Genomic DNA, 26,894 nt, shown 5'->3' with positions numbered 1-26,894 from the left:
CGTTTACAGTAAATTAGGGGTCTCTTTAGTAGGTATACATAAATAGAAAAAAAATTAAAATGTTGCACCTGAAACAAAAATACAGAACGGGTGTTGATCTGAACATATAACGTTTCAATGCACCTTTCCAAAATTTTAAACAGGTGACATAATTCTAAGGATGTGACGTCATTTTATGATGATTTTCATTTGTTGTACTGTAAATGCTTAGAAATGTGGAACCTTAACATTTAGACTGAATATTGCATTTTCCTTCTACGCATGCGCAGATGGAGACTACATCAGTCATGTCGATTTCAAGCCTCACCTATTTCATGTTCATTTCATTCCGAGTAATGAACAACTGTTCCGTTGTTTCCATTTCACAGGTATTTCACCGGGGATAGAATTACCGGCCTCGTCACCAACTAGCTGGCATTTGTACTGTTAATGGTACACCTTATCAACTGCATCACCGAGAAGTCGACCCTCGGTTGAAGGATACGCGTTTACGGGATTTAATAATTATAACTGTACAGGATTTGTAATCTTGTTGAGTTCAAGGGCTTTCCGAGGAAAAATAAAAGGACACAACGATAATATTCTGTGAAATATCAACGTTTTTTCTATGCGTTGCTATAGTGATAAGTTGCCGAAGGTTTGCGGGGATTGAGCCAAGCGGTGAAATCAACATACCCGCCACGTGACGAATCATGCAATGGATGTAGTTCTCGGTAGCTTCACGGTCGTGACTTTTTGTACCTTGAAAGACTTTAATACGTGTATCTGATATAAATCATCGAAGCTGTTGCTAATGTTATTCTTGCTGCAGGGTTTGAAAGTTAGCGTTCCGCCCTAGCGATGTAGGAACGTTGCTGAACCACGCACATTCAGCTCCTTAATGGAAATGTCTTCATCGCCTTGTGGGGGAATGTGTAGAATTCATGTACTGCATTTGCATTTAGTTGTTCCCCGTTACGAATGTCTGAGCACAACTGATGTAGCACGACTTATTATGAATATTCGCAAACATTGACTCCTAAAGCTTGCGAAGGAGTATTCGTAATTTGGGAACGTTTTCTCTAAGTTACCGTTTTTGTCGGAATTGTACGTTTATTTCTCGGCTGTACAACCGCCAATAAAAAGATGCACGCTCTTATCAAACAAGCCCGGGAGAGAGAACGATTTCTGCGGGAGACAGAAGAGGCTAGGAGACGCGAGCGAGAACGTCACAAAAACCGAGAAAAATTGGACTTACAACCGGTCTTCAACAAACGATTATACGCGGCGAAATCGCATATTGTTATCACCAAGGACGCCCAAAAAATTATGGCGCGAAATCGGCAATCTGTGATGTCAGAGGACGCTTCTATGGCTGACCATAAACTTACTAACCTTGAACTTCTACATATGAAGTTCATCGTAGAAGGACTTACTTTTATTCACAAAGGACTACAGTATGTTACAGAATGTCTGGCCCACGTTGTGACGCTTGAAAAATACGACGCCTTTCAATACATCGAGAAGTTGCCCAACGAAGACAGAATTTCATGCTTTTACATCCTGAGCGGAGTTGTCGAAGTCACATACGACCCAAAAACGAGAAGTTCATTCAACGCACATGATACAAACGTCGTGTACCCACACACCACAGGTGAATATCTCGCTCTCCTCTCCCCCGATGGACCGGAGAAAGATGATGTGGCCCCAGCAACTGTTTACACTGTAGAACCTTGTCAGTTTTTACGCATTGATCGCAAGAGGTTTCATGAAACAATAGACATTACTTTGAAACGACGTGCGAAGGAAAAAATGGATTATTTAAACTCAACTAGCATCTTGAGAACATTACCCGACGACGTCAAACAACGACTGATACCAACTATGATTAAGCAGGTGAGTTTCTAGGACATAAACAAATAAATAAATAATTATTTTTTGTTTTTTCTTTGCAGCTCATAAATGCACCGTAAGAGAAATCAAATTCTTGATATATATCCATGGATTTCCTCATATTGGCAAAATATAATTGTAAATTATCCTTTGCCATGCACCCATGTTTCCCGACATGGCATGGTGCTTGTACTTGTTCAAGTACATTTATCTTTAAGTTGTTTGTTCAAGAGCTGTGACATGTGATACTGTCATATTTTGTAGAAGGGAAGTGGCATGATCATGATAGATATGCATTGTAGAAATGATGCAGCTTCGTGATAGAAATACACTGTAGAAGTGATGCAGTATGGTTATAGAAATGTATTGTAGAAGTGATGCAGCATGTGATTATATATCTGACCCTACACTTTGCATGATCAGATCTTGAAATCATTATGATGTTGTGATAACCGTTTCAACTGTTCTAACTAATCGATCGCATTTGCAATGGAATAGGAGAGAATACTTTTAATCAAAAATTTAATAGTAAATACTGATAATGACAAGAGGCAACGGTCTCAATAACACACACACACACACACACATGCGCACGCGCGCGCACGTACACACATAAGACAGGTGTCTATATAATGGATAGATAGTCAGACAGATAGACAGACAGACAGACAGACAGACATATAGATAGTATTAGATAGATAGATATATATTTTCAGTAACGTGTCGATGTGATTAGCACATCTTTACCAAGGAGCAAATGAACACGCGTTAACAAGCGTTATATATATATATATATATATATATATATATATATATATATATATATATATATATATATATATATATATATATATATATATATAATGATCTACTTAGTTTGTGATGACGTAATTTTAACCTAGTCATTAAATTGAAGTTATTCTTTATTAACTATTTAAATGGCATTTTTCTTGCAGTATTTAATCACAAAATGTTAGGGTAAAAATGTCATAGTTATGGCGATGTATCTTACCGTTAGATATAAATTTGGTTGTCTTTTGTTTACACTCTTTTTTCTGAGAGAACATGTGAAGCATGAATTACTAAACGTGTTAAATATTAGTTGATAACTAGCCAACAAAAGTTAAATTATCCGAAACAATCATTATTAAACGAGTACATAGTTGTTGGTTCAGATCAGAAGTGTTGCACTTGTATGTAATTATTTTAACGTTTATAGAAGGGTGAATTGGCTATAATTGCTAAATTATCGCTAACTTAGAGCAAAGCGGTCTCGTTTACTTCCTAAGTTGTCAATAACTTTTGACCACGATTTAATCAACTGACTCATGACATGTATGCACGCAGAAAGCGCAACGTTACAAAGATTTCGACGACTTCCGGTTCTAAGAACCGGAAATTGCAAAGAACCTTAGCTGCTTGCTATTTCGTATACCATATATGCAGAACACATTATTGCAATTTCATTCAGCAGCCACGGACGCCATTATCTCACGCAAGAGTGTAAATGCTAAAAATAAGCAACCGCATGACGGTGTATGCTTTTAGTGACGCTGGTCTTATATTTGTCGATATTTCACTATTAGAACATTTGGTTTCTAACTTCGACTGTTTGGTTATCGATTCTATTAACAGTTCTACGTGCTTTTGATAATAATCCAACGCTGTATTCCTCATTTTTCTTTTCAAAAATATTTTTTCCAATAAATCATAGCTTCTTGTTATTGAATCTGATAAATGAGAAATTTCTTAGATATACAATGTAAAAATTTGATATATATATTGACAATTTAAGCCACATGTACCTCACGTAAAATACAAATCAATTCCACTCGGAGAGAGCAAACTGAAGAACAATGAAAATTATATGTAAATTAATATATTTAAATACGTATATTGAAATAAATGTATGTAAATTAATAGGTATTCCTCCATCAATATTGCATGGACGAAAATTCTGTTATTTCTTACATTTGCTATCGAAAAAAAAATAGCAAAGAAAATACGCCAGAACATTATCTTGCGAAACGACTGTGTGGTTTTGGATAAGACTTCCCATTTTGGAATGTCAGCCAATATAATAGAATAGAGTTTGTGAATGTTTTTGAAGGCGACAAGCATTTTTGTATATTTGTCGTATTCCCGCCATTTTCGATATAAATATGATATCGTTTGGTATAGCACAGCTGTGTTTAATGCGTGTATTCATTACTTCATTGTAAATGCATGCATGATACAATAAATCTACAGGTGAACAAATCATGATCATTACATGCGTTTTCTATATGTGTCAAGTGAGTAGGATGTCGTCTGCTAATACCTTCCCGCGTAAATGTAGTGTAAATTCCCGTCAGAATTGGCATTTTAAAATATAAAAAACAATTTTGAATTTTCAAATTTACGTGTCGTGAAAACAAGTAAATTAAAGTAAATAAAGTGATTTTCTGATAGCAGTCTGCTGAATGTTACAGTAGAATAAAAATTTCAGACCGAATTGACAAATTTTGTTTTGATGAAAATACTAGGGATTTAATATTCATAGAAAAGTTAGTAAAATGGTATTTTTGATATTCTGACGTAGTCTGCTAAATTTTCCCGTATACATGTAGAGTGAAAGTTACCACGAGAAATGACATTTTATTTTCGTTTTTAAAAATGAAAACACGAAATAATTATCAAAGTGACAAAGCTAATAAAGTGACCTAAAAGATTCATGATGTTGATATATATATATTTTTTATTTCTAGCGATGTCATATGAGAACCTTTGCCAGTCTGATATGCAAATTAGCTATACCTAACCAATGAATACATCATAGACTGGACGCATATGATATAATGTAATCTAATCTACACCCATATGCGTATTTATATTGAAAACAAGCATGGAATTGGGCGTGTGGTACCATAATAACAACATGAAACATTTTTTTTCAAATATATTTTTTAATGTCGAAATGGAAAAAATATTGACATTTTCTTTTATTTTATCAAGCATTAAAGTGCTCAAAATGTATGATTTTTTGAAACAAGTATGAAATGCTATACTGTTTGATCTCAAAAATAACGAAAGTCATACTAGCTGAAAAAAGGAATGGCGGCAATATTCATACAGACTTTACGGAGAGCAGCATGTTGCATTAAAGAAATTAAAGAACGAACTTTCCTCAATTTAATATCATGAATCGATATTTTACGCTCAGGCAGCAAATTATTGACTACAGCTTCCTCTTTCCATCTGTAAATGTCGGCAAGTTCATTCAATTTTGCTTTTATTGACGATGGAGAAGAACAGTAATTCCATATGCTACCGCTCAGATCCATTGTCTGCTTTGTTTGCGCATGTGATGATCCCCGTTACCATAGTAACGTGTCTCCTATTCAGTATGGTGATTATTCTCAAAATATCAAAACGTTAGGTCGTGGAATTTGAGATTGAATACGCCATTATCTGCGTCAACACATGTCGTCAAAGCAATTCCCCGCCAAGTCGGCACCTGCAATGGCCACAATTTGTGTCTAATATGTATAATTCCCTTCTCCATATTGTTATGTAAACCGACATATTCGTTTACAATAGAAGCCAGTTGACTTGTTACAGAAGATAGTCTAATTCTACATAAATCTTACATCTACATTTTATCGTCTGGCTCTAGATATCTTACTAACATTGCAACATTTTATCGTCTGGCTCTAGATATTTTACTAACATTGCAACATTTTATCGTCTGGCTCTAGATATTTTACTAACATTGCAACATTTTATCGTCTGGCTCTAGATATTTTACTAACATTGCTTCATCATATCGTCTGGCTCTAAATATCTTACTAATATTGCTACATTTTTTTTGGCTCAACAAAAATCTTTTACGAACATTGCAAGATTTTATCGTCTGCCTCCACACAAACTTGACTACAATTGTTACATTTAAAGCCTTTTACGCTAGCTAGGTAGCAATGTTAGTATATGTTTTGCTGATACATGAAATAATAACCCACATTTTCACAAAAAATGGTTGAAATTTGATAAAATGTACCAAAATTTAGATGTACATTGTTGTAAATATTAACAACCTCAAAACATAGTTACAAAAAGATAGTTAAAAAACGATATTTTGATAAGCGCCAATAATATAACACATTTTCACAAAAAATGGTTGAAATTTGATAAAATGTACCAAAATTTAGATGTACATTGTTGTAAATATTAACAACCTCAAAACATAGTTACAAAAAGATAGTTAAAAAACGATATTTTGATAAGCGCCAATAATGTAACTCCTTTTTACAATAAATACACAGCAAGCGTCAGTTCTAAGCTAGCTTGAACGAAAATTATGTTGACCTTTCAGAAAAATATTATATAACGAAGTGGACGAAAATTATTAATAAAATTATTTCAATTTGTTTCAAACTCTAAAGTCTAGTTGATAATGTAAGACTTTATCAATACAGAGTTGTATACAATGCATACACACTTTTATTTAAATCAATCAAGTGTGAAAATGTTATTTGCCAATTATGATAATGCGTGTCAAGGATATCCGCAAATGAGTATTACGTAATACATCATCCGCCATTTTGTATTGCCATAGCCTGAAGCAAATTAATATCGGTTTCACTAATTGAATGTAGTGGTTCGAATAACAACAAGCGAATGGTGTGGCCTTGAGGCAATTTCTTCTAAATCTGATGAAGTAATACCATTTTGAGAATGATCTTGGTACTTTTTCCCCAATAATTGTTACTTTTAGTATTCAAAAATTGTAAACTAAAATATATTTTTGGATTTTCATAAATATGCAATGCATAAATTGCAATATTGTTGGGAACGAGATAGTCATTTTGGATTTTAGATCAATAAAACCAATTTATTATTTTTCTACTTGAAAACGATGAAATAATATAGTGCAACATTAATCACTTTTAACAACAGGTAAACACGAGAAATCAAACAGCTTGTATGCATTGCGAGTTTTAATATATGGAAGCGACAGATACATGCGCAGACTGGACATGACGCAGCGATTATTTGTGTTTAGCTAGTTTATTTGTAAATCACTTCCTTGTATACAGTACCAACCTTTTTACTCACGTTTTTTTGCTAGTATTAAGTTACACACGTAGACCTTGTGTTTTTCACAGTATTTTTTTTCTCCATTCGAGAAACATAGCATAGTTGTTTCATATGGTCCAAAATAAGTTTAAATACCTATACCATTACTGGAGTTTGGCAAATCTATATTTATCACAATATACATTTATGGTGATACTGAAAAATCTCGCCTATTTTTGAAGATATCATCCTCATACTAAAATTCTGACATTGCAGTACAATAAATGTACCAAGGGTAAAATCTGAACTTGATCAAGGCAGTTGTTGACACACAACAGGGATTATTTTTAATCTCTATTTACCACCAAGAGGATTTGTACAACCTGTGTACAGGTAGTTATGTCTCTGTCCATTACAATGTAATCATCCGCACAATGCCGCTATACAGCAACAGAAAAATGTCAGGTGACGGAGATATAATAAAAGTAAACCAGATCTATGGACACCTAGTTTCACCCGCTGTAATCACTATATTTATGACATTGAGGGATCGACCTGTGTGTAACTGATTACCTCGTTTGTAAAACCGACAGTGTCTTGGATAATAATGACATTCACAGTATAGCCTTCGCTGTTTTAGTAAATATTCAAATGGTGATAGTTCATATTGACTTGCATTTTATTTTGTTTACAAACCTGACTCGAATAGTGATCATTTTATGATACTCTACTTTGCATTGCTGTGTTTGTATTCGGATCGAATGACAAAACCGAAAATTACATTTTTGTTAACTCGAGCTCATTCTACCATTCGTGTCTTTATGCCGTGCCTCGATCTGGGATCATTAACTAAACGGTTTCACTCAGACACTGAATGTCATGCAGTATTTGATCAACCAGATAGACCCACTCGCACGTAGTACTTCAAGACTTTTCCATCTTCTTCCTTGTATTAGTTTATCTCCTTCAGTTTTATACTCTTTCTAGCAGTGTCTTTTTACCCCACACGAAACAGGAGTCTTTTATGCATGTATGATAGTATTGTAATACCTAGTAAATTAAAAACAGAATCAACTGTATGGGAGACGTTGAATGTTTGTACTTTTATGTTAAGCCCTATATAAAAGCGCCAAATAAATTAAACGAGGTGTTAACAATGTCTTATTAAAACAGCAATTAAGTTATCATTGTCTCTATTTAACCATAAATTATTCCAGTTTATTATTTTGTATCTAACAAATATCATTTAATCCTGTTCAGTTTTGAGCAGCTTTTAGTCCTATGTCGTTTTCCTCTAGTGTTTTAATATGTTTGTCTAAGATGTATTCCTTGCCCTTAAGAAACAATGGTATCATTCGTCTGTGTAGAGTGTTATTACATGACGGTATTTATTCCCTGATTATTTTCTCAGTTTTAATGAATATAATCATTGTAAGGCTGTTATTAAAGCAAGGTTTGATTGATATATACTGCAAGTTATTTGAGTTGTAACAGGGCCCGGTTGGAAATAAGTTTTTGTTGTTTCCTGGCTACCCTGATTTTAAAGAAATTTTACTACTACTACTACTACTACTACTACTACTGCTACTGCTACTGCTACTACTACTACTACTACTACTACTACTACTACTACTACTACTACTCCCGCCGCCGCTGCTGCTGCTGCTGCTGCTACTACTACTACTACTACTACTACTACTACTACTACTACTACTACTACTACTACTACTACTACTACTACTACTACCACCACCACCACCACCACCACCACCACTACTACTACTCCCGCCGCCGCTGCTGCTGCTACTACTACTACTACTACTACTACTACTACTACTACTACTACTACTACTACTACTACTACTACTACCACGACCACCACCACCACCACCACCACCACCACCACCACCACTACTACTACTACTACTACTACTACTACTACTACCACTACGACCACCACCACTACCACCACCACCAGCACCGGCACCACCAACACTACTGCTACGATTACTGAGTTTAGAACAGTACTCTAGTCCAAATACATTTAGTCGTATGGCCTTGCTATCGTTACAAGTGTACTAGACATTATAAATTAGCATGCTACAGTGAGTGACAAATTTTGCTTGGTTTCAGCTATGGGGTCATCCATTTTAATGAGACATGTTATATCATTTTCTAAAAGGATAAAAACGCTGTTACTCTGAGTAGATTTCATAATCGTAGCTTGGTGTGAGTCAGATTTTGTCACATTATTCACTGTCATTGTAAATCAACTAAATAACCTGTACACGTCATCAACTAGGATGTCAGCCAAATATCACCTCTTAACTCATTTGTACACTTCCTGGTTTATATCACATGTATCACCTACGTGCACATTAGTGTTGTGTTAAACATGGTTACCAAGCAACCGATAAATCAACAATGCAACACAAGCAAATTTAGAAACTAGGATAGCGATACATTCGACAAACTTGTAGCAAAAGAGAGCGAGAGTTGGCCAAACAGATACACAGTGCACACTGGTAAACAGATAACAACAGAGACGTACAAAAAGACGGACAGACAGACAGACAGACAGACAGACAGACAGACAGACAGACAGACAGACATACACACACACACACACACACACATACATACATACATTCAGGCAGGCAGACAGACAGACAGACAGACAGACAGACAGACAGACAGACAAACCGACAGACAGACTGGCAGGCAGGCAGGCAGGCAGACAGACACTGACTGACAGACAGACAGACAGACATACACAGACAGACAGACACACAAACTGATATGCAGATAGCGATAGCAATAGCGGTACACTGACAGAGTTGTTAAGACAAACAGTAAAGCCTGATATTACAGACAGCAACAAAGGTATAGTGACACAGACAGACGGAGAACAGACAGACATACAGACAGTACACAAGCAGATAAGATATAGGGGAAAAACCCAAAACCAGCAAATAAACAAAAATAGATCGCGATAGAAATGAAACATAACCATTACAGTAAATTTATAAGAAAAGATCATAAAAAGATGTGCCTTTTGTTGACGTCAGAAAGTCTAGTCGACATCTACCATGACCTTGTGTGTAAAGATGCCACCAGACGTGTAGAGGAACTGAAACAGAATAATATACTGCATTTATTTTACATTTTATGTGTTGTTAATATGGAAATGAGAAACAAAAATATTAGACTTTGGTGAAATGATGGTAATTTCCCTAATGTATCTTTTCTACACATAATGGTAACATCAACCATTGTAAAAATTGCACCATGGTAAGCAGCTCAGTGTGTTAGAATTAAATTCATCTGATATTTAGTTTTACATTTGCAATGTTATTATAACAATCCTGACAGAAAAAACAACCGTAAAGGGATCGAAATACATTACTATGATCAGGCTCCATAAATATAATGTCTTTTTTTCCTATATGACAGGAATCACCTGAAGGGAAAAATCCATCAAGCAGTTGATAGGATGAAATTTAATAATTCATGTTTCTTTTCACAAAGAACGTGCTTGTTATGATATTAGCATTTAATATTCATGTGTTGCCTAGGGTGCACGGCTGCAATACAATGATGACTGATCGGGTTCACGTCCTACATGTTGCAGTGTTGTTATATTGGAATTTATTGAGTATCTTGACAAACAAACCAATTAATTTAAATGAATTGTGAGTCAACGTGAACGTTTTCCTGGTCACATAGATTATGTGGATGACAGTATTATAGAAACAGACCGCATACTCCTTCCAAAAGAAATACCCACTAATAATATTTGTACACAATTGTTCTAGTAATACTGAATCTACACTTGTGGTATCTGTAAATGGAGATGGTTTTGCCTCCAATTCTCGAATTGCGGAAAATTGCTTTCGAGCTAATCCTTCAAAATGCCATTCCCTGTTTAACGTTGGTTTATTAGAGCAGCGCTGATTATAGGAGATTTCGGCTTAGCTTACAAATGTTATTAAACGATGTACCAAGATCAGTCTCTGATCACAAGGTTTCATGTTGAGATAGACACAATAAAGATAACGCACATCAACCCGTACACTTTGTCTGCTCTGTATTTTGTTACATTTGTATTTCTGTTTGTCATTAACAAAATGCAGAGCAGACACTGTGTAAGGGATGTTTGTGTGTTATCTTTATTATGTCTATCTCAACATGAAACCTTGTGATCAGTCTCACTGGTATTGATGTATTTGCAAGCCAATGGGACTAATGGGATATAAACGTATAACAGCCTGTGTAATTATCCACACATTTCAATTATTCTTATAGACAAGTCGGTTGTTGTATTGATATACATGTGTATCAAATTGTTGTTGTTGTTGTTGTTGTTGTTGTTGTTGTTGTTGTAATACGTGTTTTTAAAGTGAAACCCGATCCTAATGTCACACATACACTTCTCCAACAAATTGCGTAGCCATTAAAAAAAATCCTAGTTGACAATGATATTAACTATCTACTGTATATTGCATTGTCATAGCTTGCTTGTAAAATAGTACTAAACATACCTGGCGTTTATTTGGATTTTTGCGTCGTGGGTAATTTACAACATTCTGTACCACCGTGGAAGCGTGGTCATTACATGTCACGCAGCATGCGTAAGCACAATAGCCACTCAGGCAAATCTAGTTCCCATGTCTTAAAAGCAGCAGAAATAACACAAAGTATGGTATGGCCATTCTGTAAAATATAATACGAACAGACTGGCTAGTTTGTTAATCTAGACATCCTACACCGACTCAATTAAGTATTGCGAGTACGGAAATTTGAATATGGGTAGAAATTCGACTCTAAAGCTTCAATTTAACCGGATCACGTTGCCATGCCAACTGCATACTTTTATTTGTATTTCGGATGGTTGGAATTCACATTGAATATATACGCACGCATATTTGTGAGACTCGGAGATTTAGAACTGTTTCAACGCTAAATTTATACAACCGTGTAGGAATATAACCTTGGGACTAAGTGAATTTACAAAACATCGCCAAACGTCCCCCTTTCTCTCTTCTTGGCTACGACCTAATGACTTTATACAAGGAGATGCTATCTCCGTGTTTGTTTTGGAAAAGCACTTTGCACAAGTCCCTCTTAATCTGCTTGTTGAAAACGTCAAAACAGAGAAGTCAGTTTCGCTTATATTTCATCGTGTACATGGCCATAAGCATTATCTTAAATGACACTCCAATTAATCATGTGAATCCCAGTGTGTTCCCAGTGAATCTATATTTACGCTCAACCCCTTATATCTTCATACATTTTCTTTAAAATACGTTTGTTTTCATTCTGGAATGAACTTAAAGAAATGTTCAGGATGTCAGGTTTGCGCAGTTAATAATTATATTATTCTCCAATATTTTTCTTCACTCCAGCCGGAATATCGTGATAACGGGGTTTCATCATCATTCGTCCTCGACTCGTAGTGACAAGACCCCTTATGTTACTCTTTTTTACCTCGGAAAATTGTTGGGGATACTATCCAATTATGCAAGTGCAAAGTGTAAACCCAATATGCGAATGGTTTAGAGTTGGTGTGAATTTGTTCATTAACATGCAAGTGAAAAATTGCTCTTTTACAGTCATGAGTGAGATCATCAAATATACCAATTAACTTTAAGTTGTTTGTAAAGGAAAGTCTTAGACTGAAAAAGAAATATACGAAGTACAACGTAGCTCTATTAATCAATATTACCTTAGGGCGGGTAGGAATTAAGTAGCCGTTCAATCATACTACACAGGGATAGAATTGCAATAATGTCCTTAGTGTTCTGTATATATCCGAGTTTCTTTTACATTCTGTACACAGACCAAGTAAAGGACTAGAAAATGAAATTAAGTGGGTTTTCTAGTTCCTGTACTCTGTAAATCCTAGACAGTTTCAATTAATGTAAACGGGGTCGTTTTCAAGTGGTCATTTCGGTTATGCTAAAGAGGGTGAAGTAGTAATCACTGGAACATATTATATCAATATTCAGGGTTCTTATATTCTGTACATGTTATGATAGATTTAAAATTTAATGAAATGGAAATAACTGTCTTGACACTCGTTCCATATTTCATAAAGCACTTTTGATATGTTAGACCATTAGACAGCTGCTTGACATTAAAGTGGGTGGCCATATGGAAGGGAAATGGGTATTTATTTGAGAAATTTAATGAAAGTGGCACGAGTTTAATTTATGTGAAAATACTCACAAAATACTTCTTTAAAATTATAATGTTTCTGTCTATGCATACCTTACAATTTATGTTCTGGCATTGTTAGAACCGTTGGTTGCGTAGTAGGGAGTTCCTTTACATGTTTTTGATACGTATGGTAAATGACGTCATCGGATTGTTTATTAGTTATATCTTCATACCAGGTTTGAGTTCAGTCAATTGCAAGTGGTCAAATCACCACTGCATATACAATAACGAACGTTTCACACACATTTTTTTTCAAGTTCTTTGGCGGAGTTTAAAATATGGAGTGGACTTAGACTATAATAATCCATATTTATTTGAAAGTAGAAAAATATCAAAAATAAATTTCTCATCATAGATTCACTTTAATGACAAACTCACCACCACTTTGTGTGCATTTTTTATCAAAGTTTATCAATGGCGTAGCTTTTTGAAAATTCTTTTTAAAGTAGTAATATGCCGGAAGTTATTGTTATATATAGGTTGTGTGTGATAATATTGGAAGCAAAGAACTATTAATAATTCACAGTTATCGATCTCAGGATCGATGTCATATTCATAGCTTTTGCAGTGAATTAATAATATTTTTTCATTGTGATGAAAATGATACAGTTAATTGAAAATAATTTATCGACATGCCATATAATCTCAATAGTTAAAGGGGAACGCAACCCCAAACTTCACAAATAACATATTTCAATTGATTGCCAACAAACACCATTTTGAATTTCTAGCAGTGCTTCACAGTTACCTGATGGAACTTAGCATACATGAATGTTTATTAGATGAACAATTAATATTCACGGATATTAATCTGAAGGGAAATGAACACTTTAGGAGTCATCTTGACTATCAAATTTGTTTTAGTAAGATTACTTTATTTGGTTTGTAAAACCATTCGATCATAATTACTCCTCATAAAATGAAAGTGCTAATAAAATGAGAGAAAATATAAAGCTATGGCAGTAATTGTCATAAAATAAGACCAGAAAGTCTAAATCCACGACTCATGTGTTTGATACAGTCCCTGTACATTTTCAAACAAGTAGCAACATGAAACAATTTGCCCCCAAACTGCCAATATTAATTATTCACAATAATGTGTTTACCCTTTTAGCGGAAAGCGGAAATTAATAGCGCTTAAAAGTAATTCAATACATGCATACCTATCATGATCCATTTATGGTTTTATTTTCAATTTCCGTGACATGTATTCACAAGAAATGATTGATTATTCAAAATAAAATGCGAAAGAGCCATAGAGGGCGCTATTTTGCTCTGGTCGTCAAAACTCTATTTATACAATCATGTTTTATTTCTACATACGACAAATTGACAAAAAAAGTCTTATTTGTGTGATAAAAATATTCGAAAATTAGTGTCAGTGTTGACGTTTACATTAGATTCAAATGATGGCGCGAAATGAGATTATGAAACTAAAGCTTAGATCTAACCTTTTTTCACTTTTAAAAGCGACTGTTATATAGAAATTATTTCCCGCCTAACTCTGTGTTATTGCCGACAGAAAATATACCGTGTGACCAGCTTCCGATCGTATTCTCACTACTTCTTCAAACATTACAGTCTATTGCAGTGGGTTACAGGTTACTGTTCTTTGGATCTGTATACAACCACGCAGAAACCAATAAGAAACTGTACATGCTACACTTTAAGATAGCAAGATTGAATGAGTACAGTTTCTTGCTACATTTTGTCTATATAAAATGAACTAAAGTGCCACCATCCAGACATCGCATGCAAACGTCAAAACATTGGCGCCTGCGTGTCTACTTATTGTTGCAGTACGTTCTATTCTTTTATACTAAATGTAGCAATTAGAAAATTGCAAATTTCGCTATCTTAAAGTTCTGAATGTCCAGTTTCTTATTAGTTTCTGCGTGGTCGTATCAAACAGAACCATGGTGAACAGTAAACTGTAACGCTCTGTATGCAAAACCACACCCATACCACCGCCACGACTTTCAGACACAGCAATATCAGATAATGGTTAAATTGCTGAACACAACCATCATCGCTACTACATAATCTTTTTCTCCATTAATTATAATCTTCTGAAACTAAAAATAATTTCGACGAGTTAAATTCACCTTGGGCAGACAACAATAATATTCGTGATTTTATCTTACAGATCTTTCCGGCTGAGAAAGTTATCGTTCGCCAGGAAGAAGTATCAAAGTACTGGTTCCTGGTCGTTTCAGGTAGGTGGTGTGAATAAAAAGGAAACAAGTTGTCTGTATTTTACAACAGTTTATCTGACTATACATGGTTTATAGCGAGCATGCGCATTTATCTTCGTATGTTCTACATCAATATATACCCTAGTAGGACACTCAGATTTAACAAGCTACCTTTCAAACCATTTTCGACGTTGTTATAATTTCTTACTCTCTATGCTTTCAGGTCGTTGTCAAATTCTACGTAATCTGTATGTACCTGAAGTGGATAAGCATGTTGTCTTCAAGCTGGGATTTGTAGACGAAGGTGAGTACATATGCTTTCTGAGGTTGAATTGCACATTTTCCAAGTTTTCAATTTCACATGTAGTGACATTTTCTAGTTCACACAGTTTTAACAGTATAAAACACTAGAGAATAAGTCAGAGGAAGTAAAGCAAAGGAACGTCTTTCCACCCACCCCCCTCTCTCGTGCGTGTATGTATGTATGTATGTATGTATGTATGTATGTATGTATGTATGTATGTATGTATGTATGCATGCATGTATGTATGTATGTAAGTATGTATGTATGTGTGTATGTGTGTGTGTGTGTGTGTGTGTGCGTGCGTGCGTGCATGCTTGCGTGCATGCTTGCGCGTGTACTTTTATACGTACATATATATGTACGTAACTCCATGAAATATAAAGAACATGAACAATAAGATATCTAATATATCTCGCAAGGGTTCCTCTTAAAAAATGGCTGCATCACAATTTACCTGTCCGATGTATATTTTATTGATGATACCAGTTGATAGAAAAGAAAACAAAGAAGTAATCTGTATGTTTCCTTGTCTAGGTGGTTTCTTCGGCGAAGAGGGCGTCCTAGAAGAGAAACCTAGTGTACGAAGTGTTGCTGCTATGGGTGTAGTGACTTGTTTCAGAATCAAGAAGTATGTCTTAGATTAGAACATGTAGAAACACCCCGACCAATCTCTCAACTTTCCAACACGTAATGTCCGGCTGGATAGATTAATTATGGCACACTCAAAGCTTGTGCTTTGCAAAGATATGCACACCGTCACACGTATAATATTAGACAAAGAATTGTTGTTTAATTTATTGTTTTACCTATTTCATTAATGTAAGAAATGACCTCTGACCCCAGAACACGTAACAACGATTAATAACGAGAGATATATCTAAAAGCTAATTCAAAAATAATTGATATAATATACGTGACACCATTATGTTGTCATCTTTTGTTCTAAAACTAGGGGCAACATTCTTGAAACAACATAGATAAAAACTGTTTCTCATTATTTTCCACAGGCTCGACTTTGATAGTGTAGCCAAAGGACCCCTACTTGCTCTGCTTAGAGAACACAGCTATAGATTTGTCGGCGACGAAGCAATCAAAGACCACGGGTATGACTCGTCAGTTTGGCAAGAATATAAACGAAATGAAGTACTGTCTTCTGTTTACAAGAAACCGGGAGTGATGTCCAAGGTGAATGTTATCCCGAATAACGTCGATGTGAAAAAACGCCCTCAAACTACACTGTAAGTACAATGTAGCTGAAGTATTCAAGTGAGAGAACTTACAAAATACTATTTTATCTATGTATCGGATTTATTACGGTACCAAATACTGGCGTTTTTGAAAGAATGCATTACATTATTATATTATGGCTGGACAAACTCTTCAGGATGGAAACAAAAACTCGTATTTCCTCCCCTCCTGCGCTAGTATATACGAAAACAATGGTTATACATCAGTAACCGATTTCTGCCGGTAAAGTTATGCACTCCTCCCTCATATAGAAGAAAAGAGATCATATAGACTCGGCGCATGCTCATTAGAGTTTAACATACCCGTTAAGGTGGCAATGAGCACAACTTTTTGTTTTTATTTTCAGATCCATTTATCAAAATAAAGAGATGGAAGAATTTATACAAGGATTTCCACCTCGTCCAAAGTCAGCTATACATTTACCGAAACAAACTCAGGTCCGTCACACTCGACGTAGTAAAACTGCCATGGGATTGAGAACAGAAACTGCGAACGAGGATAGCGATGATGAGTACATGATTGTAATTGGTGATCGTGACCCGTCGGAGGCTGCTGTTGGTTTCTTGCCAACGGCTAGGATGGTCTTTGAAAAGGTACGTTTGAAATTTTCACTCGGTCGCATTTTTCTGGAATGTTTTACTAAGTAACACTACTGTCCTTACTCTCTTCGTGATGATGATGATGATGATGATGATGATGATGATGATGATGGTGATGGTGATGGTGATGATGGTGATGATGATGATGATGATGATGATGATGATGGTAATGATGGTGATGGTGGTGGTGGTGCTGATGATGATGATGATGATGATGATGATGATGATGATGATGATGATGATGATGATGATGATGATGATGATGACGACGACGACGACGACGATAAATATATATCTATAAATATAAGATAGTAACACCCACATTACAGAAACATGTAGTGGACGAACGTTTATGTATAGCTCTATACGTTGCAAAGTTTAAAACAGCGGGCAGCAACGTACGTCCAACACAAAACAAAGAGCAAACAAACAACTCCCAAACAAAATTTAAAAAAAAAAACCAACAAGTTAACTTTTAAAAAATTATTTCTGTAGGTAAACACAGACTCAATCCGTTGTGAAGCACGTGATCTAATCAATGATTGGAATCGTCACAGAGATTTGATGAAAGTTCAAGGCCGATTAGGGTGGAGCATTAATCCGGCTGACCTTGTCGTTGACAAACAAGAAAAACAGAAAATAGAATTTTCAACAAAGTACAGGGACAGGGAGGAGAGCACCTCATCGTATAGGGCGCTCTCTAGAGGCGATAAGAGAGAGGAAGCGTAAGTGTTATCACTTTTGACGTTACAAAAAAAACTGATTTGCAACATTGTACTCAAAATGGTAATATGGGTGGAAACGTGTTTTTGTGGGTTTTTGATAAATCAATTTACTGTGTTTTTGTACCACATTGCCTCATGGGAGTAAGTCGAAATATTTATGCAATGGTTAAACAATGAATATTCACGAGGTTTTCACTGAATTAAGGTAATAAGCTTGTAGAGGTGATTTTAAGTACCTCTAACAAATTTAATGGGGGTACACCAAGGACAAAATGGCTGCCGGTTCACACATGAAAATCTTACTCAGGGAGTGGTAATGAATTTATTGAATCTAACGCTGGTGTTATATTGTAGATGGACGACACCGATTCACCAAGCCAACGAAGAATCAAAAAAACATTTATTTGTTGTGAGATTCAGGATGAACTATTTGAAACGACAGTTGAGAATTAGAAAAGAAATCAGAAAGCGTATTGAGGAAAGAAAGAAGAAAACAAGAGAATACTTGGAAAATCTAAACTCTCGACAAAATGGAGGGAGTAACAATGGAACTGAAGGAGAACAAGATGGCGACTGGAGCCAGGATGACGTCAGTGATACTACTGACGACTCAAGCGAAACGGAGAAAACCCAACATAAATTGGTGAGTGTTTTAAAGTTTACTAGTAGACCAGTGCGCATGCTCAGATGACGTGCTGTTTGTTTGTTTGTTTGTTTGTTGACAAACATAATATATAGCGTCGCGATCACTTGGTCGACATTTTAAAGTTCCGACCACCATGTTGACTTTGGAATACGCTAGTTCTGTTCAGTTGTGGAAACAAGTCTTTCATTCTAAGTAAATTCTACAATGTACAACATAATGGACACAGCTCTATTATTCCTTGATCAGAAATAGTTTACAATGATCTTAGTCGAGAACAAACCCGAGTATTCCATCAAAATTACATTGAAATTAATAATATGAGCTCTGAATATCAACAAATCATACAGCTCCCCCTCCCCCAGTTTCCTCCGATTTTTGTTTTATAGGTTTTCACAGAGATACATACATAATCTAGGTTTAAAAAAAATGATTTTTGTTTTTATCAAAAATATTGTAGCGAATTCTCGCTAACAAAATATTTACTATAAGCGAAAAGACTGTTGAAAATTGTTGCTAAATGTATTTAGTTTTAATTATCTTCATTTTTTTCAAATTTTGTTCCTAAAAATCGTCATAACATATTTGCTCCTTTTTTCACAGCCTCCGAGTAATAAAACAACTTCAAGCAAAGAACGGAACAGGGAATCACAGTCGGATTCGGGTATGGGCTCAGGAGCGTCTACTCCACGGAAGGTAGATGACGTCAGAGCTAATCCACCAATGAATGGTAACCGAAGTCATGACTTCACAAATAACACAAAAGAACTAGTAAAAAGGTCATCAAAACAAGGTACGTTTTTATCGACTTGTGATTGTTGTCTTGTGAACAATGAGTGAAAACAACTCAGATTCGTCGTTGTTGGCGCTCGAGATTAAAGCAGTGTACACACACGATGGATATTTCAGTCATCTATGCTTGCAATAGCAAAGAAAAAGATTTAGATTTTCTGTACAGGTTTTTATTTGTAACGAAAAAGTTGCCAAAATGTCGGTTCATTTCAGATTTCAACATTCTACGATAAAAATCAAATTTTTACTTTTCTCTTGTTTCGCTACAGAAAATCTGTTAAGAAAAAGAACATCGTTCCGGAATGACACTAACAGTGACAACCACAGAAAAGACAAACCGATACGTTCATCAAGTGAAAAGCGTACAATACGTTTCCAGACATTTGAACTCCCTAGCCAAGTAGACAAGACGAAGCGAAAACCGTAAATAAAACGAGAATCCAACGAAGTAATCTCAATTTATATTTTTCACTTTTAATAATTATTGCAAAAATATGCACTGACGAAATCGGAAGCGATGGATGAAATTAACAATTGACACCTTTTATATGTATATTCTGCAAATATTGTAATAAATTATGTTATATTTATAAACCACAACAATGCGTCAATGCTAGTTAATATTACACAACTTTATGATTTGTGCATACTAATTAGGTATAAATCATATGGACGTTGTACTTAATCAGTATGCGCATGCGTATTTATTTCGCGTGAGAATCTCCCAGGGGATAAGATGGTAGGTAAACTATGAATGAAATGTTTACATTGGTAATTTTAAGATGTGAAGTGTTTTCATTCATAGTGACTTTATTAAGTAAATAACATGGTAAAGATAGTGAATATTCAGTCGCGGAAAGGATTGGCGGCCGGGAAAAGAGAAACAATAGAAAAATCAGTTATTAAACCACCAAAGAAAGTCAAATCATATCATATCAAATCAAATCACGTCATATCAAATCACATAACATCTCATCATCACTAACATTCATCCCCTACCCCATCTTTGTGGTTTGGTTTCATACTAGTCACGGTAGAGATAAATATTGTAGAATATATTGTAAGTGATAATTTCAGTTCTGTTGTTCTACAAAAAATAAGCAACACATCATGAAATATTTACATAAAAAACATTTTTATAGCGCTATATATCCACCACAGTGCACATACGGGCTTCATAGAAGAAAAAATGATTTAAAACAAAAAAGTACTGCACGCAGAAGAAAACAAAGCTGAAAAAAGGTTAAAAACAAAAATGGTGCACAAACATTCTCACAACAAAGGTGCTTAAAAGAGTAATGATGTAATGAGAGAGTAATAATAATGATTTAAAAATTGAGGGCTATAGACTAAGATAGACGTGTAAACGAAATTACACAAAAAACTTTATTGTAATGCTATCTGAATAGCCATTTTTCTGGGATTAATCTTAATTGCCGTCTACTACTCAGTAGTCTGGTAGAAGTATTTTCATTTTTTTCGCTCGAGTTGTACGTGTGAATTCTTCAGCGACACTTTTCACTTACAAGTTGCAAGCAACAGGTCCCTTCTTACCTGAAATTAAAAGAATACATAATAATTGTTAATTAAAAGGGAAGACCACTTCAGGAAATAATGATATTTCCTAAAGTGTGGGTTCTGGAGAGTCATTTCATTATTTAAACGTCATATAAATATCACGTGATTGCCAAGAAACACCAAATTTAGACATTGTTCATCTTCATCATGCTAGTATTTATCCATTGTTGTCTAATTAGATCTGTATTAGATCAAAGTGTGTTTGTTCAATTGTCATCTAAGCAAATTAAAAAAATAGTCCTAAACCATAATCCAGTGGTTCTGTCAAATTGATGTCAATCGTCCAACTATGCTAGTTGTGGTTTTAATAGAATGTTGTGCTATATTGTACAGTGAAATGGTCCTTTCTTGCCCGTGTTCCATCCTCCCTGTGAGTGTAGTTTAATGTTTTGTTAAGTGAATTAAGCTTTATGTGTTTGACTTTTTAAAACCATTAGTATCTTTGCTATTAGCGTTCAGGGATGGATTAGAAGTAACATTTCTGTCATAAATATATTATATTTATACCACACGAAAGCCAAGATGCACACATGATCTATTAGCTATCGACAATAGTTTATTGTATTCTCTTCAAATTTATCGATTCAAACACCCATTTCATTGGAAATCAGTCTTAGATTTTCCTAACATTTACATCAATATACACATAGCTCACAATACTCACCATGGGTAGCTTCAGCTCTGTGACAAATAGCGGCATATTTCCCATTTTCTTTGATTTTTCTGAATCCTTCATCAAACCACTCCAGTAACGGATTGTCCATGCGAGTAACCACTCGTATCCCTTTTGCACAATTTACAATGTCGCCAATGGATTCCACACCATTGGGTGTACCACCAACCATCTCATTACGAGTAATCTCACCATTGTGTTTGTAAGGATACGCCAGCGTAAATGCAGCATCAATCTGTTGAAAGGGGATAAATATAAACTCAATCTATATCTACAAGGGAGGACGAGACAAGTCACCAAAATAGAGAAACTTTCTGTTTCAAATAGCTTCTGTAATCTTTATTATACAAACCATAAGTCCAAAACTGTCATCATTGAGTAAAGATGAGTCAAATTTACAAAATATTGACGACGACAACGACGACGACAACAACAACAACAACAATAACTACAACAACAAAAATGATATATATAAAATAATTTAATGTATTATAATTAATACAATACAATATTATAGTATAGTATAGCATAGTATAATACAATATCAATATGATACAATACAATATATTACAATACAATACAATACAATACAATACAATACAATACAATACAATACAATACAATACAATACAATACAATACAATACAATTTAATAAATAATTTTCACTTGGATTAAGTGTTTAAAGATGCTACTCTATTTACCTGGACTTGAGGAGTACGTATTATATTAGTTTCAATTAGTCTACCATGACTATGCTTACTTAGCACAGACTTAAGTCGCAAAGTTTCCCTCTATAGCTTTGCCTAGTTTGACCTTGTCTGTTTTACCTTATTTTCATTCAGAGCTATCCCTACAATTTTCTCATTCTCGTAAAAGAACATCTGCGAAGAATGCAATGTCTCTGCTCCAGGGATGTTGTTTTTCTTAAGACAGTGCATGTTACTTGGATGACTGCTGAAAAAACCTTTGAATTAAAAAAAAAGAAATATTCACTTTAGTTATAATTATTGACGTTATTGCAGGATAAATGTGAACCTGTCCACAATCCCATACAAATACATACATACATACATACAGGGCTTCAAAAGTTAAATGGTGTGTAATAGAGCTAGCTTATTGTTAGGAGAATAACTTTAAAACATTTTTTTAAATCTTAGTTTGTTTATTAGCTTTTTCTGAACAAATTAAACCCAGAAAAGTGGATAGCGCCATTACATAGACTGTCGGACTATTATTTATGATATTTATTCCAAATATCCCTCATTTCTATTGTCACATCTCCCCCATAATTGAACCTTTCCAGCCATTACCTCAAAGCACATACAAAGTCATCCCGTTTTTTAAAATGATGACTAGGACAGACAGGCAGACATACAGAGAGACAGACAGACAGACAGACAGACAGACAGACAGACAGACAGACAGAGGAATAGACAGTACAACCACAATACCTCACCCTCATGTAAGGCAAAAGGATGAAATATGACTAAACTGTTTGACTGTTGGCACTGAATACCAGTTTTTGAATCAATGTGGATTCATGCATAAGATACGATTGTCCCAGGATGTACATACCTATTCTCTTTCCACTTATATTGGTTGGGTCGAAATTTCCTGGATTTCCACTCTTAACAAAAAAGCCAGCGTCCCCCTTGTAGTCTTGGATGCTGTCTTTGCTAAAAGATGCAAATATTGCAGCGTCGCTTGAATACGATGCAGTGCATGCATCAAACTGTCTCTCCATTAATCCTAAAATAAAGAAAGAAGTTTTATCGTTATAGTTAATCTGTGAATTATTTCAGAGTTGATATACACAATCAATAGGTGTTTGATATCTTTCTGCTATACTACAGACTTCTTTGCATGTCACTGCTAGTTATTATAGTAAATTGCATTGAGTATTGTATTGCATTGTATTGTATTGTATTGTATTGCATTGCATTGAGTATTGTATTGTATCGTATTGTATTGTATTGTATTGTATTGTATTGTATTGTATTGTATTGTATTGTTTTGTATTGCACTGTTTTGTATTGTATAATATAGTATAGTATAGTATAGCAATACATTGTGTACTTACTATACTGTATTGCATTGTATATATTTTATTGCACTGTTTTGTATTGTATAATACAATACAATACAGTATGGTATAGTATAGCATTGTATTTTGTACTTACTGTACTGTATTGTATTGCATTGTATTGTATTGTATTGTATTGTATTGGATTGTATTGTATTGTATTGTATTGTATAGGTTTTATAGTAAGCAGTTATGCAGGTAGGTAGGTAGATATGTGTGAAATTGAACTTAAGGGTAAGAATATTTTGTCCTGTAACATACCTTTGCCAAGTCCATATCTTTCTTTGTTATTTTGGAAACAATATTCATACGATGCGTGGACAAACTGACACTTTTTTCCAGCTTCTTTACACACTACAAATATACACAAGGTCATAAACAAGTGCATAATGATATCAAATAAATTAAAAACAATTATTAAAGAAAATATATGTTTTACAGACGTGTGAAACAAGTGGGTTGGGAGATAGGTTTGATGTGTCGTTGGATTGCTAAATTTGTAATGAGCACTGAGATATAGGTAGTTGGATCTCTTTACGACATATTTGTTTCATTCTGAATAACCAACATATTAACACTGACCTTCGTTGTATACATCTACAGCAAGGCCTTGCATCTGATTATCATCATCACTGAAATAAATTAGATTAAATTATACATCTCTAATACATCTTTCATAATCAAAAGGCCCAGACCCGGTGTCATGGCATGAACAAAATGTGTATTATACATATAACATTTCAGAATACTAGAACAACTAATAATTTACCATTCGTATACGTTGTGCCATTTGTTATTTTCGACTTTTATTTGATTGTCCGATACATCGAAAACCAGCTGTAAAAGTATTGAAGAATGGACGAAAGCAATACATGTATACTTACATATATATGAGGGAACAATTGCAGTCAGTGTGATGTTGAAACGTATAAATTCTATCGTCTCGTTCCAGACCACGTGACACAGTCTCTCTTATTTCATTGGCAAAAACCTGAAACTTGATCAATGTATTGAATAGATCTTCAGGATGACATAATGATTTGATAACAGGCTCTGTTCTTTGTGTTTGCCGTGTTCTCCTTATTTTATCCTTATCTCCCCTACCCTACTAGAAATTCTTCCAATTCCTTTACAACCACGTGACTTTGATTCTACACTCAGGACACAGATCTGTACCACAGCATGATACAGGGTTTGCACAGAACATGTTGTAGGGCAAAACTCTTATTTGACATGTATGTGATAAAGCACCTACCTCCATACCATATCGCGACAGCTTTGCTCGGTTCATTTGCATAGGAAGTCTTTGAGACAGAAAGGCACCGAGCTCTGACCTAGATGAGATACCATCGTACCATGAACGACCCTCGAAATGTGTACGACCACCGTTCACTAACTGTCCGCCATAGTTGTCTAAATATTAAGTAATGTCGAATAATGAAATTCATGAGGTTAAATGTTAATATTAAGTAACAACTCAATATTTTTTAGTTACAGTGTTAAACATGTCTGGTATCTTGAACAATAGAAACGAGAGTCGCGTAATATAGCGAGTTGGTATTTTATTAGCAGTATTTGTCACATATTTTTACATTTTAAATTTTCGTATTAACCTTAACAACCTAACAGCTCAACATATAACATACATGATTGGTCAGGTTAATTTTGGGATTTACTTGCTGCTGTCAAAGTATACAATGTGGAGAGGAGAAACAGAGCACTGATGACGATGACAGCATTGACGAAGTAGCCAATGTGAGGCTGCAAGATCATGGCGCTGAACCGAACTAAACAATACATTGACTTTGTTAACGGAGTCGAGTTTGATAGAAAACTGGTAACACTAACTAACTGACTTACTGACTGATTGACTGTCTGACTGACAGACAGACAGACAGACAGACAGACAGACAGACAGACAGACAGACAGACCGACCGACCGACCAACCAACCAACCGACTGGCCAATTTTCACCACGAAACATCACAAAATTACTTTGATATAATGTATATATCTACCTACCACTGAGTAAAAAAGCAACTAGGAGAATAGAGATCGATGCAATGTTCATCTTGTTCCGTCTAAGAGAAGTACATATGTGAGACGAAATCAAAGTTCAGTTCTTTTAAAAGTTGGTTTTTGACCGCATGCGCTGTAGCTGACATTATATAGGTTATATAAGATGAATATCACAATTTCTGAATTGGTTCGAAGTAAAACATCGACTAGTCTCGCTGCTAGACCTAGGGTGTTCTCCCGAGACAATACAATATATAAGCGACCATAGGTCGCTTTCGAGGGCGATCACCCGAGTTAGGGCAAGGCCTCACTACGAACTTCGTTTGATTACATTTCACAGTCAATACAGACAATACATGCCAAAAAGTAATACCTTTCCTATGTCGAGTTTGTTTTTAAAGCACATAAATTTTGGTTTCGCACCAGATGACAATCATAATTATAAAAATCAATAAAATTATAATCGTTTAGGATCAGGATATCAGCTTGGAGGAGTTGAATTGTCTGGATATACATATACATACACATTGAATAATTCTAGTTGTAAAGTTTCGTTTAAATTGAATTTGTTTTAAATTAGACCAAATAATGAGAAAGTGTGTTTCCAATAACCCGACCGACCCTAGTTTAAGCTGCCAACCATGAACAATTTTAGCAATTGTGACAATTTAATTACCTCTCAGATATGTTTAAAATAGTTTACGGTTAGCAGTGAATATATAGGTGGCTTCAGGTAACCGGAACCAACCAATTACGAGTAATTGCTAAATGTTATCTCACTTTGAACACAGACAAAGAATGTTTCAATCTTCCTCCGAGTCATTTCATCCATCAGTGATGTTGATAATGTTCACAGTGAGAGAAAATATATCATTTTTATGCTTGCAT

General features: G+C 35.0%; 1 protein-coding gene across 1 annotated transcript; it reads left to right on the top strand.

Annotated features, from left to right (window-relative positions):
• Positions 1-566: 566 nt before the first annotated feature.
• Positions 567-20,143, top strand: LOC144451802 (uncharacterized). Its single transcript, XM_078142704.1, has 10 exons — positions 567-1,875; positions 15,293-15,362; positions 15,565-15,645; positions 16,180-16,273; positions 16,653-16,883; positions 17,240-17,486; positions 17,988-18,217; positions 18,572-18,860; positions 19,464-19,653; positions 19,922-20,143. Exons 1-10 carry the CDS (start codon positions 1,126-1,128, stop codon positions 20,077-20,079), a joined length of 2,340 nt encoding a protein of 779 aa, XP_077998830.1. The 5' UTR covers positions 567-1,125; the 3' UTR covers positions 20,080-20,143.
• The last annotated feature ends 6,751 nt before the right edge of the window (positions 20,144-26,894 follow it).

This window comes from Glandiceps talaboti, chromosome 21 (genome assembly GCF_964340395.1).
Source record: "Glandiceps talaboti chromosome 21, keGlaTala1.1, whole genome shotgun sequence".
Taxonomy (NCBI): Eukaryota; Metazoa; Hemichordata; class Enteropneusta; family Spengelidae; genus Glandiceps; species Glandiceps talaboti.
This window is presented reverse-complemented; position numbering and strand designations above follow the sequence as displayed.